The sequence below is a fragment of the Sminthopsis crassicaudata genome, chromosome 1 (assembly GCF_048593235.1).
Source record: "Sminthopsis crassicaudata isolate SCR6 chromosome 1, ASM4859323v1, whole genome shotgun sequence".
Classification (NCBI taxonomy): Eukaryota; Metazoa; Chordata; class Mammalia; order Dasyuromorphia; family Dasyuridae; genus Sminthopsis; species Sminthopsis crassicaudata.
The window spans coordinates 591,404,451-591,419,653 of record NC_133617.1 but is presented as its reverse complement, the minus strand read 5'-3'; the positions used below and the strand labels follow the sequence as shown (position 1 = coordinate 591,419,653).

The 15,203-nt window shown below is 36.1% G+C and overlaps 1 protein-coding gene across 2 annotated transcripts in view; it reads left to right on the top strand.

Annotated features, from left to right (window-relative positions):
- CWC27 (CWC27 spliceosome associated cyclophilin) overlaps positions 1 to 13,759 on the top strand; it is a 286,252-nt gene extending 272,493 nt beyond the window's left edge. For both annotated transcript variants that reach the window (XM_074282412.1, XM_074282411.1), the window contains exon 14: positions 11,666 to 13,759. In XM_074282412.1, coding sequence (XP_074138513.1) covers positions 11,666 to 11,828 — 163 coding nt within the window. In that variant the 3' untranslated portion in view covers positions 11,829 to 13,759. The remainder of the gene's footprint in view (positions 1 to 11,665) is intronic.
- Positions 13,760 to 15,203: the final 1,444 nt, after the last annotated feature.

Genomic DNA, 15,203 nt, shown 5'->3' with positions numbered 1-15,203 from the left:
GCTAGGGAGGGAGAGAGAATAGATTTTTGTTGAATGAATTATAATTTTAAGTAATTAAAGAAGGAAAGAGACATGGGTTGGCAAAAAGAGGAAAAGGCCTATCTTTGGGGGAAAAAAAAATATTGACTGCCAAAGACCTTGTCATTTGTTTCAGTTATATCCAACTCTTTGTGACCCTATTTGGAGTTCTCTTGGCAAAAATACTGGAGTGTTTGCCATTTCTTCCTCTAGTATTTCCTTCTCTAGTTTCTTTTATAGATGAAGAAATTGAGGCAAACCAGGTTCATTGACTTGCCCAGGTTTCATAGCTAGTTGTGTCTGAGGCCATATTCGAACTCATAAAATAAGTCCTCCCTCAGTCTTGGCACTCTGTGCATTTTACTACCTACCAACCTTTTTTTTTTTTTTTTTTTTCATTCATGTCAAATTCTTCATGATCCTTTTTTGAGGGTTTTCGTGGCAGAAATACTAGATGGTCTGCCATTTCCTTCTTCAGTGTAGCTCCATTTTCCAGATGAAGAACTGAGACAAATAAGAGTGGCTTGCCCAGGATCACACAGCTAATAAATGTCTAAGGCTGGATTTAAACTCAGATCTTCCTAACTCCAGGCCCAGTGCTCGATTCACTGCACCAAAAGTACTGTTTTAATAATAATCATACTAATAACTGACAACACATAGCATTTTAAAATTTGTAATGTATTTTATACATAATATCTCATCTGACCCTCAAATTAGTTCTGAGAGGTAGTATATATCTCCCATTTTACAAATGAGGAAACCCATGTGCAGTAGGATGCAAAGTGTTGAATCCAGAGTCAGGAAAAAAGTGGATTGGTATCATCTGTCATTTGATTTGTGCAGATTCCATTCAGAGAAAAAAAAAATTGAAATAGTGTAACTTCATTTGTCATTTCAACAAAGAAGCACAAAATCACAAGATGAGTAGGAGATATCCCATCAAAGTTCAAGGCAGAGGAAAATGGATAGGATAGAGAGATAGAGCTGTAGCTGTACCAAACTTCTTGGACTCTAATTCTGAATGTCCCAGATCTGTTTGCCATCTTCCCTTACCAACATGCAGAAGCAGTTCATCTTGTATATTTGGGGTATAAGAGGGTAATTTTGACTATTTGTGTCCCTTACCTTTGGAACCTAAGTTCCCATAAGACACAATGTCACCATATTTGGATTTGAATTCTATTTGAAATCTTTGAGCTGTGTCTCCATGGACTAGATCAAAGCTTCTTAAATCGGGGGTCATGACCCCTCATAGAGTCTTGTAACTGAATGTGGAGGTTGTGAAATTATGAATTATTATCAGTAAATGTTTGATTTGTGTAAAGTCTGGGCTAATTCCCTGAAGGGCTCAGAATCAGCCAGAGTCAGAATAAGCAAAAGTCCTTTGCCCCATGTTGGGCTCCAAAATGTAATGTTCTGTTGTCTCTAAATTGCAATTGTTCTCTGGGGAGGCAGGTTTCTTGGGGGGCTTCTGGAGGCAGCCTTGACTTTAGTTCCTGTTAGAATGTCTCCAGCCAGCTTCAATCTCTAGTTCCCTCTGAATCCAAAGCCTCCAGCCAGCACAAAGGTAGATGTGGGAATGAATCAGACTCTGCCTCTGAGAGTATGGGATTGTGGGTTTCCCAGAATTCAATCCTAGAGGTGAATCTCTCAGAAGTCCATGAGCAGGCTTTTCTTTTAGACTTGTGAATCTGCTGCACTTACAAATGCATGGGAAGAATTCTCCTTAACCCAATCCAGACTGATTTTTTCTAGACTGACTTTCCCCACTGAGTCTTGGTTCCTTTTATCCTCCTAGAGAATGGGCTTGTGGGTATTCCATGGGCTTGTGGGAAATCTTTAAGGGGCCAATGAACTAACTCCTTTAAAGGTGTAAATTCCTTTCAGAAGTCTAAAGGTGTGAACTCTGAACTAGAGAATTGTTAAGTATCAGACAACCGACTTAGCACCTAGTAAAATCCTAACAGATTTGTATAGCTATTTTCTATACTATATGCCTGGAGTCCTGTAAAAATTTCTCAAGCAAAAACAGGTCTCAAGTAGAAAAACTTTTAAGAAGCTCTTTCCTAGATGACACAAAAAAATAATGACAAATATTGGAGGGAATGTGGGAAAACCGAGACACTAATACATTGTTGGTAGAATTGTGAATGGATCCAATCATTCTGTAGAACAATTTGGAACTATGCTCAAAAAGTTATCAAACCCGTGCATACCCTCTGATCCAGCAAGCTTTCTACTGGGCTTATATCCCAAAAAAATCTTGAAGGAGGGAAAGGGACCCACATGTGTGAAAATGTTTGTGGTATCCCTCTTTGTAGTGGCAAGAAAACTAGAAACTGAGTGGATGCCCATCAGTTGGGGAATGACTGAATAAATTATGGTATATGAATGTTATGGAATATTATTGTTCTATAAGAAACAATCAGTTGGATGATTTTAGAAAGGCCTGGAGAGACTTACATGAACTAATGCTAAATGAAATTAGTAGAACCAGGAGATCATTGTACACAGCAACAAGAATATTATATGATGATCAATTCTGATGGACTTGGCTCTCTTCAGCAATGAGATGATTGATGCCAGTTCCAATAATCTTGTGATCAAAAGAGCCATCTACACCCAGAGAGAGGACTGTGGGAACTAAGTATGGTTCACAACATAGCATTCTCACTCTTTTTGTTGTTATTTGCTTGCATTTTATTTTCTTCATTTTCTTTTCAGGTTTGATTTGATTTTTCTTTTACAGCAAGATAATTGTATAAATATGTATGTATGCATATATTGGAATTTAACATTTCTGCCATGTATTGGACTATTTGCCATTTAGGGGAGAAGGGGGGGAATTGGAACACAAGGTTTTGCAAGAGCTAATGTTGAAGCATTTTCTATGCATATGTTTTGGAAAATAAAAAGCTTTAACTTAAAAAAAAAAAAAGAAGCTCTTGGCTAGATGACTACTTTGAGACCCCTGCCATCTCTAAATCCTATGTCCCTATAATTATGGATCAAGTGTACTGACCAAAGGACACCAAATATCGATTCAGAAAGTGAAAAGTCTAGGGTAGATTAGAAGGCAGTTTAACTTTGTTGAAGGCTGGAGACAATAAAGGTATCTTTTTAAAATCAAAGGATTGACCCAAAATAAGGGATGCCATTATCCTAATAATAAGAACATCCATGATAATTAAATTAATGGTATAGTATACCTCCTTCTGTCTTTCTTTGTAAGTGTACTTAAACATTTTAAGTGTGTCTCCTATATGTATAATTTATTTCTTGATTATCAAATAGCCTAATTAAATATTTCTCTGTGATCTAAAAAGAGTGAAGAGAAAAGAAAATTTTTTGAGAATTGACATTTAAGATCCCTAAGTGACGGTGCATATTAACCTCTTTTCAAAATTTAAGACAAAAAAGTGTTTTGGCCTTTTTTCTAGTAAATAGGGAAAGAAATTCACTTGTTATTTCTGGTTTCCCTTCTCTTTTTCTTTTTGATTTACCTTAAGCTTCATTTCCCAGCCTTTTTTCAAACATTTTAAAATTTCATATCAATGTCTCTACCTTTCTCCATTTTTCCCCAGCTGAGTTTGATATTTCCTCTTATCTCAATTTTTTATCAGTTCTTAGTCGTCCTTCGTCCTAATCTATTTTTCTTCTTTACCTCTCTTCCTCAGTTCTTCTTTTCCCTTCAGTTTCTCCTCTTTCTGTGTCACCCTCTACTCTGGGTGAAATAAAGAGCCAATTTTATTTTTTCTTAACATTTTTTTGAGAAGATCCCTTGAGGCCATTCATCTATTTTGCATATCCAGGAAGAAAAAGTAATTGTTCCTGTTGAGCTGCCAAGAGGTCCAGAAGATTATGGATTGAGTAAAGATAATTGATTTCTTTCATTTAGAAGAGCATTGATAAGTCAAGTCACCTGTACCAAAGTCCTGTCTGGGGCCTTTTCATGATATGGAGATAACACCTCCTCCTCACCCCCATCACCCAAATACAAGAAAACACATGTTCTGACAAGTCCTGTTAAACTGGAGAGTTGGAGTGGGCTTGGTTAATAAAGCATCATTCAATTAGTAGCCTCACTGACTTCAAAAAAGTTCATCACTGGAAAGTTGTCTGCTGAGTGATAATTTTTTTTTCCCCTGTGGCTACTTACAGAGGCCATCTACTCAGTGAAGTAAGAGTACACAGAATGATGGTGAAAGCATGGATCCTAGAATCGAGGAGGCACAAGTTTAAAGTTTCACATCTGGAAGGGGTCTGGATTACCTGGTGATGAATAGGGGGGGAATGCTTCATTGTGAGGAGGAAGAAGAAGAGGAGATGGAAGAAAGGCATTAAGAATTGGTTGTTTGTCTTTTATTCTTGGAGAGAACCAAAATGACATCACTATGTTAAAGTCAAGTTACAAGATATCTGACTGTGGTTGATCAGACCAATGTTCAGGATGCTATGCCAACATTTGGGGTTACTTTTGCAACTGCACATCTTGCCTTTCTTCTGGACTAATTCCTTTCTGCTTTGCTTATGGACCATAGCACCATCTCTGATGAGGGCACACCATGCTGAGAGTTCCTGTGCCAATGTTCCCCATGTTATTTACTTGATCCTAAAGTTCTTAATACCTTGAGAGTGTCCTTCCATCACTTTTTCTGACTACCTTCTGAATTCTTGCCCTGTGTGAGTTCTCCATAAAATAATTTTTTTGGCAAGCATACATTTGGCATTCAAACAATGTGGCCAGCCCAACAGAGTTGTGCTCTTTGCAGAAGAGTTTGAATGTTTGGCATTTTAGTTGGAGAAAGGACCTCAATGTCATAATACTTTATCCTGCCAGGTGATCTTCAGAATCTTCCTAAAACAATTCAGAGGAAAATCATTCAGTTTCCTGGCATGGTGCTAGTACACTGTCCAGGTTTCATAGGCATACAACAATGAGGGCCACACAATGGCTCTGTAGACCTACAGTTTGGTAGTTGGTTTAATACCTCTCCTCTCCCACACTTTCCTTTGGAGTCTCCCAAACACTGAGCCAGCTGTGGTAATGTGTATGTCAATCTTATTATCTATCATTGGGTACATTCCTGGAAAATATACTACCAAAGTAAGAGAACTTATGCACAGTATTCAAAACTTCACCATTTGCTGGAACTGACGGTTCCACACATGGATGGTGTGCTGCTGGCTGATGGGAGTTTGTGGTTTTTTTTGGTATTAATTGTTAGGTTAAAATTAGTACAAGCAGCAGAGAACTGACCCATACTTTGTTGCATTTCAGCTTCAGAGGCTGCATTAAGAATCACAAAGGATGAGAAGTAATCGTCTACAACACTAGACAAAGTACTCACATAAAGTATTATAGGAAGAGCCACTCTAGAAGTCAAAATCTATAATCTGTCTCATGGCCAAGCGACAAAGTGATGTCTAAATTTGGGAGCCAAAGAGGAAATGAGAGGTCCACGCCAAGCAAGGTTAGGAAAGTATGATATTTTAACAAATAACTGCCTGGGTCTTGTAACAAAATAGCTTGAGACAACAGTGGTTATCAAGTCAACAAGCATTAAGTCATCACCTTCAGGCCTCATGCCAGGGCAAAAAATTTAACATCCCTAATTCTCACAGAACCTATGTTCTATTGGGGGGAGCAATGTGAACATATATAAAGTTAATTTAGGAGTAAAGGAGACACCCCCATCTGAGAAGATCAAGAAAAATCCCATAGAAGATATGGAACTCCAGAAGATGTGGTGAGCTTTGAAGGAGCAAAGGGTTTCTAAGGGAGACCTGAAGACAGAGTGCCTTCAAGGAATGCAGGACAGCACTGGTAAAAATCTGGATATGAGAATGGTAAAAACCTGGACGTGGGAGGTAGACTAGCATCAACTCATCATACCAACCATTGTGGATCTCAGCTGCCTTAATGCCATTTCAAAAATGCACATATGAGCCAAGATAACATGAGCAGGTTTAACATTTTGACTAATATGTAACAATGTCGCTCTAGTCCTACTATCAATGTTGTATAAAGAGGATGAAAACAATTGTAGGCTTTTCTGTTCTAATGCCATTTGGTGTCCCATTAAGAATATAGTATACTTTCCAGATTATTTCTTAAGATCTGGGTGTTTGTTAAATAATAATTAAAAAACAGCACTTGACTGGACATCCAAATGCCTAGATTCTAATTATGTGACCTGAATAACCCATATAAACCTTGATAGATCTCAGTTTCTGCATGAGGAAAATGAACTTCTTAAAGTACCTTGTTTCTAAAGGTCCTTTTATTTCTAATGCTTTATAATTCTTTCAGGTACTGCAAAAATTTGGGAGATTTTTAGAAAAGGTAGGACCAAAATTTCACAATCAATAATAAAGAAAAGCAATGTAAACAGTGTTCAAAAAAGAAAAGTTCATGAGGTTTTACCTAACAAGTGACATTCTGATAATCAAAACTTAGAAATGTAAAGAGTCATCGGAATGTTGTTTATAAGCATGCTCTGGAAACAAAGGTTGTTTGTATTTGTTTTTGTTTTTTTAAACATAGTTTTTATTTTTTAAGAGTGACAGTAAACTAAAAGTAAAATATAAAAAATATCTCTGTTGTGAATTGTGCTTATATCATAGGATATAGAACAAGTCTAAAAACAAACACATTGTCATACAACTTATCTTCCTCTGTCAGTGTTTTTCCTTTTGTTTTTGAATGTTGAAATGTTCAAATATGCCTCCACTCTATTGTCATAATAATTATGTCGACTTGGAATCCTTGTTAGTCAGAGGCTGTGCTGGAAGAATGCCGCTCATGACAGGCCCTTCCAGGCTGGGAGGGTTCAGAGGATAAGCTCAGTAAAGACATAGAATTTTTTAGATAGGTTCATCACTGGTATTGAGCTCATAGAGATGAATCTTTTCTGACACAATGATTTATAAAGGGAGTCTCTGCTAAGGAAATAAAATAAAGATAAATAAGAACCTTGAAATATTTTAAAAGTAAAGGAATATAATGTCCATTTTTTTGGTGCTGAATTTGAAAGATGCATCCAAGTTTTGGGGTTTGGATCTTGTGTTGGTTTTTTTTTAGTAAAACAAAACAAAACAAACAAACAAACAAAAATAACCCCAGCAGGGTACATGTTAAATAAACTGTTCACTGTTAGAAGTAGTCCTTAATATTTTCAGATACAAAAGATTGATTTGTACATATCAGTCTCAAAAGGTTTAATTGCTATGGTTGGACCAGATTTTAGATCAGCCATTTCAAGCCCCATATAGGTAGCATTGGGTTATTGGTACATATAAGACTGTAAACTACCAGACCTTTATGTACGAGAACAAGTTTCTGTAGTCAGTCTGCCTATGTATTCTCCTAGGAGATTGTAAAATGTGGGCGTGCTTTCAATTCATTATGTCTGTGATTTATAAAGGCTTACAGAGCACGAGTTTATTATGCTGAAAATCACAATAGCAATTTTGTTTTGGCTTTTTAAAATGAAGTGACCCAAACATGTTGAAAGATAAACACATGAAGCCATTTTGATCATGCTTTTCTTTTTGTTAAGGAAAAGATTAAGTATTATTACAGAGTAACCATCCATACTAAGCATTATGATCTTAAACTTGAAGTAGTCTGTAAGATGATAGCCCCCACTTTCCTCTGGGCTTAGATTTGTTATTAATCAAAATGTTGGATACATTTCGTGTAGCCATGTATGAAACAATAGTTGAAAAAGAAGGCTACTTTAATTTAGGAGTGTGTATTTTATATAAGTACTATAAGAAAATCTTTTTTTTTCTCCTTGTAGACCTTGTGTTGCTATTGGTGTTTCTAGATTTCTTGTTTTGTTCAGGAGCCAGCTAAATCCAATAAATGTGAGGTGCCATACCATGTCTTGAGAAGTGTTTTGTTTTACATTTAATTAATACACTCAATATTTTTTTTTAATATGGCAGTTCCCTGGTGTAAATTAGTAGTAAAGTAAACTTTTTGTGCTTTTGAGAGGGCTGGGGAAAAGATTTTTAAGTACTGGGGAAATAGAAAATGAGAGAAAATAATAAATTAGGATATTACTTGTCTTTCTTTAATCCTAAAAGTAACACTAAATTATATGTATGCACTGAGGGAAATAAGGTTTTCTTTATCCTGGGCAACTAAGAATGCCTTCTAAAGAGGCAGGATATAGCAACTATCTCCTTCAGAGTGGCATGATGGCTAAAGCATTCTCTAAAGTTGTCACAGTCTCTTATTAACATCACCTAGGCTGAATCCAGGAGCTCTGGAAATTGCCCACCAAAGCACAGGGGAAGCTGAGTCAAGCAGGCAATGTTGATTGTCATGTGGAAGTATGGCCAGGATGTAGGAATTGTAGCTGAATTCCTGAGAGAGATTTGAATAGGAACTTAGTTAGGTATAATGGAAGTTGATATCAAGGTCATATCAAAGGAATAAGCTCAAGCAGTAGCTAGACAGAAACCAATGGGAGATGGAAAGTAATAAGATCTGGCTCAGAAGGAATCCTCCATATGTTGCCTTTTAAGGAGTCTTTTATGGCCTTATATGTAACCATACCCTGAGAGAAAGCAGTTTGCCTTGAACTTAAGGGGTCTCAAAAAGGTTGGGCAGAGCCTTGTCTTCATTTCTTTTATTTCAGGTCCTTCAAATCTGACTCAGACTTTACCTGCCCATATCAGTGCAAAGTCTATCCTGATCTTTAACCAACATTCTCTTCTTAACTTTGGCTTTGGCTCAGATTGCCTCTTGTGCTCAAAGATGCTTGAAAAAATTTATCAGCATCAGGGTAAACCTAATCCTGAATCTTGAGGACCTTTGGAGTCGAGATTTTTATCTGAGGTCAGGATTGGAGGGCCCTTGATGAAGTACTGGCCATCTCTGCAAACTTCATACTAAAAGGATGAGGCATTTACCAAGGATTTCTGAGAAATCGTTTCACAGCAAAACATGGATAAAGCTGCTAAAATGAACAGACATCAATGAATTGGGATCTGCATCATTAGAGGGAACATACACATCAAAGAGATCCTTGATTCACTTGAATATGAGGTACAAATACAAGATACAGGAAATGTAAAGCTGTGAAATGGCAGGAAGCCAGCATCCTCAGAACTAAATGAATCTAAAAACAAGCAAATCTCAATCGTGAATGAATAAGGGAAAAACCATATTAATTGATTATTGTGAACAATGCACTAGAAATACAAATAAAAAAGCAAGAAATACTACTCTCAAGGGACTCACATTCTAATATAGGAAACAGCATATAGGTAGCCTCAGTTGTTTGCCAGATAAAAAGATATTCTTAGGGTACACTGACAAAATTGATGCTAATGCATCTTCTTTGATGTCATTTCCATTGATAAAATTATATCTGTTTCTGATATTGAGCCATTTGACAATATCATGAATCTTGGTGAGTTAGAACTTTCTCATCTTCAGCAATATGACTTTTGGGGAGGTGGGGGCCTGTATTACCTGCAGATGTAGTTGCCTAGACTCATAGTAGATGCTTAATAAATGTTTATTGAATTAAATTAAATTGCTGAATATCCACAAGGGTTACTCCCTTACACAGTGGCTGTGGCAGCAGGGTTGGAAGCAGGTCTGATGGTTTGGGGCAGGTGGAGGAGGTGTATTATTCCTGGACCTCGTGGGCTTATCTGTCCATCATTGGTAGTGGGTCAAGGTTTGGTAGTGGTGTTGACTAAGATTTCAAAAATTTAATTAACATTATAATTATTTCCAAATAAAGTTCTTTTCAATGGTGTCAGCTATACTATCAACAAAACAATCTCTTCTTTGAGGGATGAAAGGTAGGATTAATATAAAATACAGTTTGAAAAGTCACAAAGGGAATAATGAGTGTAGTAATCTAATAGGCAGTTTTGAAATATCTAAGGTTAGAAAGTGGCGATTCATGAGTTGTGATGGGGAGAGTTGTCTGCTTTGGGGAGAACTATCTGCTTCTGAAAGAGGGCTAAGGGGATTGAATGTGGATCACAGTATAGTATTTTCACCTTTTTTGCTGTTGTTTACTTGCTTGGTTTTTTTTCCTCTAATTTTTTTTTTTTTTTGTCCTTTTTGATCTGATTTTTCTTGTGCAGCATGATAAATGTAGAAATTTGTTTAGAAGAATTGCATATATTTAACTTATATTGGATTACTTTCTATGTGGCTAAAAGGGAAGGAAGGGAGGGAGGGAGAAAAATATGGAACAAAAGGTTTTGCAAGGGTGAAAGTTGAAAACTATCTTTGCGTGAATTTTGAAAATAAAAAGCTATTATTGAAAATGAAAGAAAATACAAGGTTAGACCACCTCTATCCCAGATTCTTGTGTCTTATAAAAGTACAGGTAAAAACCATCATTTAAGTAACTAATGAAAACATCTTAAAAGTTCTACATTTGGTAATGTTTGTTTTACTGCCTTCAAATTTGTTCCCTTGGGCCTGGCATAGTAACTCACATCTGTAATTCCTGTTCCTAAGAAGGCTAAAGCTAACAAATCTCTTTACAGCAGTAGTTCTGAGCTGCTCTGGGCTGATCAGGTGGTTTTCTACTTTATAATATTATGATGAGCTCTCCTGGAGCTACCAGACTGTCTACAGAGGCACAAACTTACCCAGGTCAGAAACAGAACAGCCAAAGCTTCTCTGCCAGTCAGCAGTAGGATTAGCCTATGAAGTGATCATTATACTTTCAGCTTAGACAAGATAGGGAGACCTAATCCTCCTCCCCCCCCCAAAAAAAAAAAAAAAAACAACAACTTTATTTATATATATCTATGTGTGTGTGTATATATACATATATATATAAATATTTATATTTATATCTATAAAACACCTTTGACTTCTTTACCATTAGCTTCTAGAGCACTGACACTTTCTAATGGGAGCAAGCTGAGCCCTTGCAGACCTCCCTGCTGCTAAGTATAGCCAGCTTATAAGTACTTCTAATTCAAGCACGTGTTGATGCCTTAAGCCAGTTAGAATTTGATAAAGTAGAAAAATATCAGGATCATTGAATTTGCTTTAGTTGATACTAAGAAGAGGAAATTATCTCAGAAAGCATTGCCAGAACATAAATTAGTCTCCTTTTACAAGAGAAAAATTTATTTCCCCTTAAAAGGAAGTCATAATATAGCCAGTATTGCCCTGTTCTTAAATTTGGGCATCAGTTTTGAATTTTTATAGTACATTCCCTACCTCTGACCCAATTAACTATTGAAAGAGAAGTCTCTGATGTGGACAGAGTACGTGTGCTTGAATGCAGCCTTTAAAGGAAGTTCTTAAAACAGGACAGTGGACGGTTTCATTTCCAGGGTGGGAGGGCTTTGTTTTGTTTTGTTATGTTTTTCCAGCAGGGAAGGTGCCTCAAATGAAAAATAAGGCAAAGGGGGTCAGTGCTAGAAATAAAAACCAAGGAATAAGCTCCAGACATATTTTTTAAATTTAAATGTTTTCAGAGAAGTCGGTTGCCATGTGGTATAAAGCACCAGTAAACAATAAGCCCATCCTTGTATTCTGTGCCAGTATAGTTGCAGTGTATTATGCCAAGGATAGTGTAGTGTAGAATTTCAGACTTCAATTCTGTCATGCCAAAATCATTGAACCATTTCTCTTTCTCTGTAGGATGTCCCATGTGCTTCAGTTTGAGGATAAAAGCAGAAAGGTAAAAGATGCAAGCATGCAGGATGAAGATACTTTTGAAATCTATGATCCCCGGAATCCAGTGAATAAGAGAAGAAGAGAAGAAAGCAAAAAGATCATGCGGGAGAAAAAAGAAAGAAGATAAAAAGAAAGTATTGTTCACCAAAACTCACTGAAAAAGTGATGGCAATCTAAATGGCCTTATAAAAAGCCATTGTTCTTGAAAGCATCACTTAAGAGTGTAAAAAGAAATATTTTATGAACCTGTTGTCTAGTTTTGAGACACAATTATCTTTTTATGAATTGCACAATGAAGTAAGTAAATGATTGGGTTATACTGGGTAGTCCATATTCCATGATGTTTTTCTAACGGCATTTTATATGACCAATTCTGAATTCAAATAGTTTTTATTCCTGTCTGCATGTAACCACTTACGCGATATACCAACTGAATTTTGTCTTTTCAACCCCAAAAGTTGAGATAACCTCAGAAATAAAATCCAAAAAAAGCCTTCCTAAGTGTTTCTGGCTGTATATGCTGATTTTTGAGAACTAATAAAAGCTAATGAGATGATTAAATATAATGATTTGGAGGCTCCAAACCTACATGTGGGAGCATTGCTACATCAATGAGACAGTAGCATCATATCTAAAACCCTAGAAAACATGTAGTTTGAGAAGGTCAGCACTGACTGAATGATTAGTTAGTTCCAACTCTGTTAACACTCAGTTAAAAACTCATTTGAAGTTGGGGTTAAATTCCTTTTGCTGTGCAAACTGTACTTGTGTAAAAATCCTTGGAAGTGAGATAGGAGTAGCATGTTTAGGCCACAATGAGTTTTCTTTAGAATGCCTTAAGAGCCTCCAGTTTGAATGAGAGCACTGACCTCAAAAAAATTTTCTTAGAACATTGTGAATTATTTTAAAAAGCAATTTCAAAGAGAAAAATGAGAATTATTATATCAGGAAATTCTTTCTTGAATTTCATACGTAAAACTAATTTTATGTTTACTTAAGGTTTATTTTTCTTCTTTTTCATTTTGGTTCAGAGGCTTTTATTCTGTAGTACCAGATGAAAACGCTTCTTTTGATTATATTACTTGAATGTCTGATTTAATTGCTGTTCTAGAGAATATGGGAGGAGACTATTAAGATTTTTTTTTTTCTAGCTAAGCCATCATTCTGCTTGCTAAAAGCAACTATGCAGTTCAAGTTAAGCACTGCGCCTTGCTTTCTCCTTTTCTCCATAGATGTTTAAAGTACATGTAGACGGAGCTAGAATTTCTAAGAACATTATTAAAATATGTGGCAGGCCCCATAGCTCATCAAGATGTCACAGAGACTGCACCTACAGTAGCACACACTGCTGCATTTAAAAACGGGGCTGCCCATAGGCCAAGGTCATTCCAGAGTGTGAGAAGATGAGTGGTTTGGCTGCTGTTGTTTTTAGAACAAGTTCAGTAAGGTATGATGTCCTTATCCAACTGTCACTACCAAGTTTCCTGATAGGGTCTGAAGTGTGAGGTAAATAAACCTGTCTCCCTATATTAATATGGTCTATGTGGCAAAGGTTAGATGAATGCAGAATACTGCCGAAATGTGCTTTGTAATCTCCAAGATAACAAGAAAGAAAACTGAGGTGTGAAGTGAGTTCCTGTAGAAACTTGTTGCTGTTCTTGTCTGGGTCGAAGCAACTCCTACATTGGGGTGTGGAGAGGTTAAGAGGGGTCACATTCTCAAACACTGTCATTCATAAAAAAGCAAGTCTGTGGTTTCTGTTGTTTGAATCTGTTCCCATGCCTGCTTGACTTTTATCTGCTGGTACCATTTTTTCTTACTAGAAAGCAGGAGATGCTTTTCCTCTCTTGAGCACATACTCCATCTCCTTGATTCCTTTTTTTTTTTTTTTTCAACTGCTTTAAGGAAATAAAGACCTGAAAAACCCTTAAATTTTTGAAGAAGACTAGTTCTAATTAGTACTTTTTGGGATCACCAAAACAATATTGGGATAAAATTAAATCCATGACAATTTCTGTATGTGAACTCTAAGCCCCATAAAGATTCTTTAGCTATTGATTTCAGTCCTCATTCCTTTATAATATTCTGGAAAACATTCTAGAGAGTATTTGGAATTGTCATATTCTAATCTTGTTTATCTGTTTAGTTTGCATTTCTTAATATACTTATAATAATATTTTTTACTTAATGAATTCTACAGTTAACTTTTAAGAACTATTTATAGTTCTTTTTTGTAACTATTTTGAATGTTTATAGAGTGTCTTTTGTTGGCCTTAAAGATGTATGCCATCAACTTGCTAAAAGATTTGGGAGAACTTAACCTTTTGCCAGCATCACATACCTAATGAGATAAATCACCTTGCTACATACATGCTTGTTATATGCAATTATTCTTAAGTGCTCTCATATTTTAAAAAATGATGTGGAACAGCCCCAGCAACTACCTCTATGCATTTTTGTAGCCGGTTCAACATATCCAATCCTCTGTTGATTTCATTTTCCTTAACTCCTTGGCTCATGTTTGTTTCTGCCTTTTCTTTTTGCTATAATTCATCATAGATTCATGCTGTAAGATGCAACTAGACCTCATAGGGAAAAAGAGCCTACAAATGTGAATTCCATTTCCTTTAGTTACTGCCTCTAAATAACCAAATATAGAATATATCTGAGAAAAGAAAGAAGAGGGAAGAAAGAGATTCTTACCTGGAGAGAAGACTGGAAGACAATCTTCTCTCTAGGTAATTAAATGCAGACAGCAGTCTGGTCTCTCTCTTCCACATCTGCTCAATATTATTCTTTTAACGTTTTTCCCCTTTTAGATTAGATCATGATATTAACTCATTTTACCTGATCCACAAAAACATCTTTTTTTGAAAGCCATCTTTTTTGACTGATGGTCCTCTGGATTGACTCGGTTTCACTGTCTGATGAACTGTGCTCATTTCAAACATTCCAAATAAAACCTTCTAGCCTTTTATTAATGTTAGGATAATCTTAGGATTGAGAACCTTTATCAAAAGTCACCAAGATTTCTTCACCATTAATAAGGTTGCCTGTTTTGTTGTGAGTCCTCAAAAATATGCTTATGTTTTTTTAAAAAGTTTTTTTTTGTGTGGTGCATAAATGGTTATTTTAATACTAAATGATTAAACCAAATGAAGATAACATAAACACTCTAACAAATGATAGTTTTCTATGCTTTTGTCCACAAGTATTCTACCTAGTTGTTGGGAAAGACATTGGATAAAGAACATTTGGGATCTTTCATTTTATATATTTATATCCTGATATTGTATGGTACTATCAATTGATTACAAGCATTTATTGAGTACCTGACTTGTACAGGAACTGTACTGGATGCCAGGAATTCAGAGACAAAAGTGAGATGCTCTTTTCTTTCAAATATTTGATGATCTAGCCAGAGAAGACATCTTTCAAATATACATGCATGCATGCATATATGCACATGTATGGTTATATGTGTGTGCATGCATAGATAAGT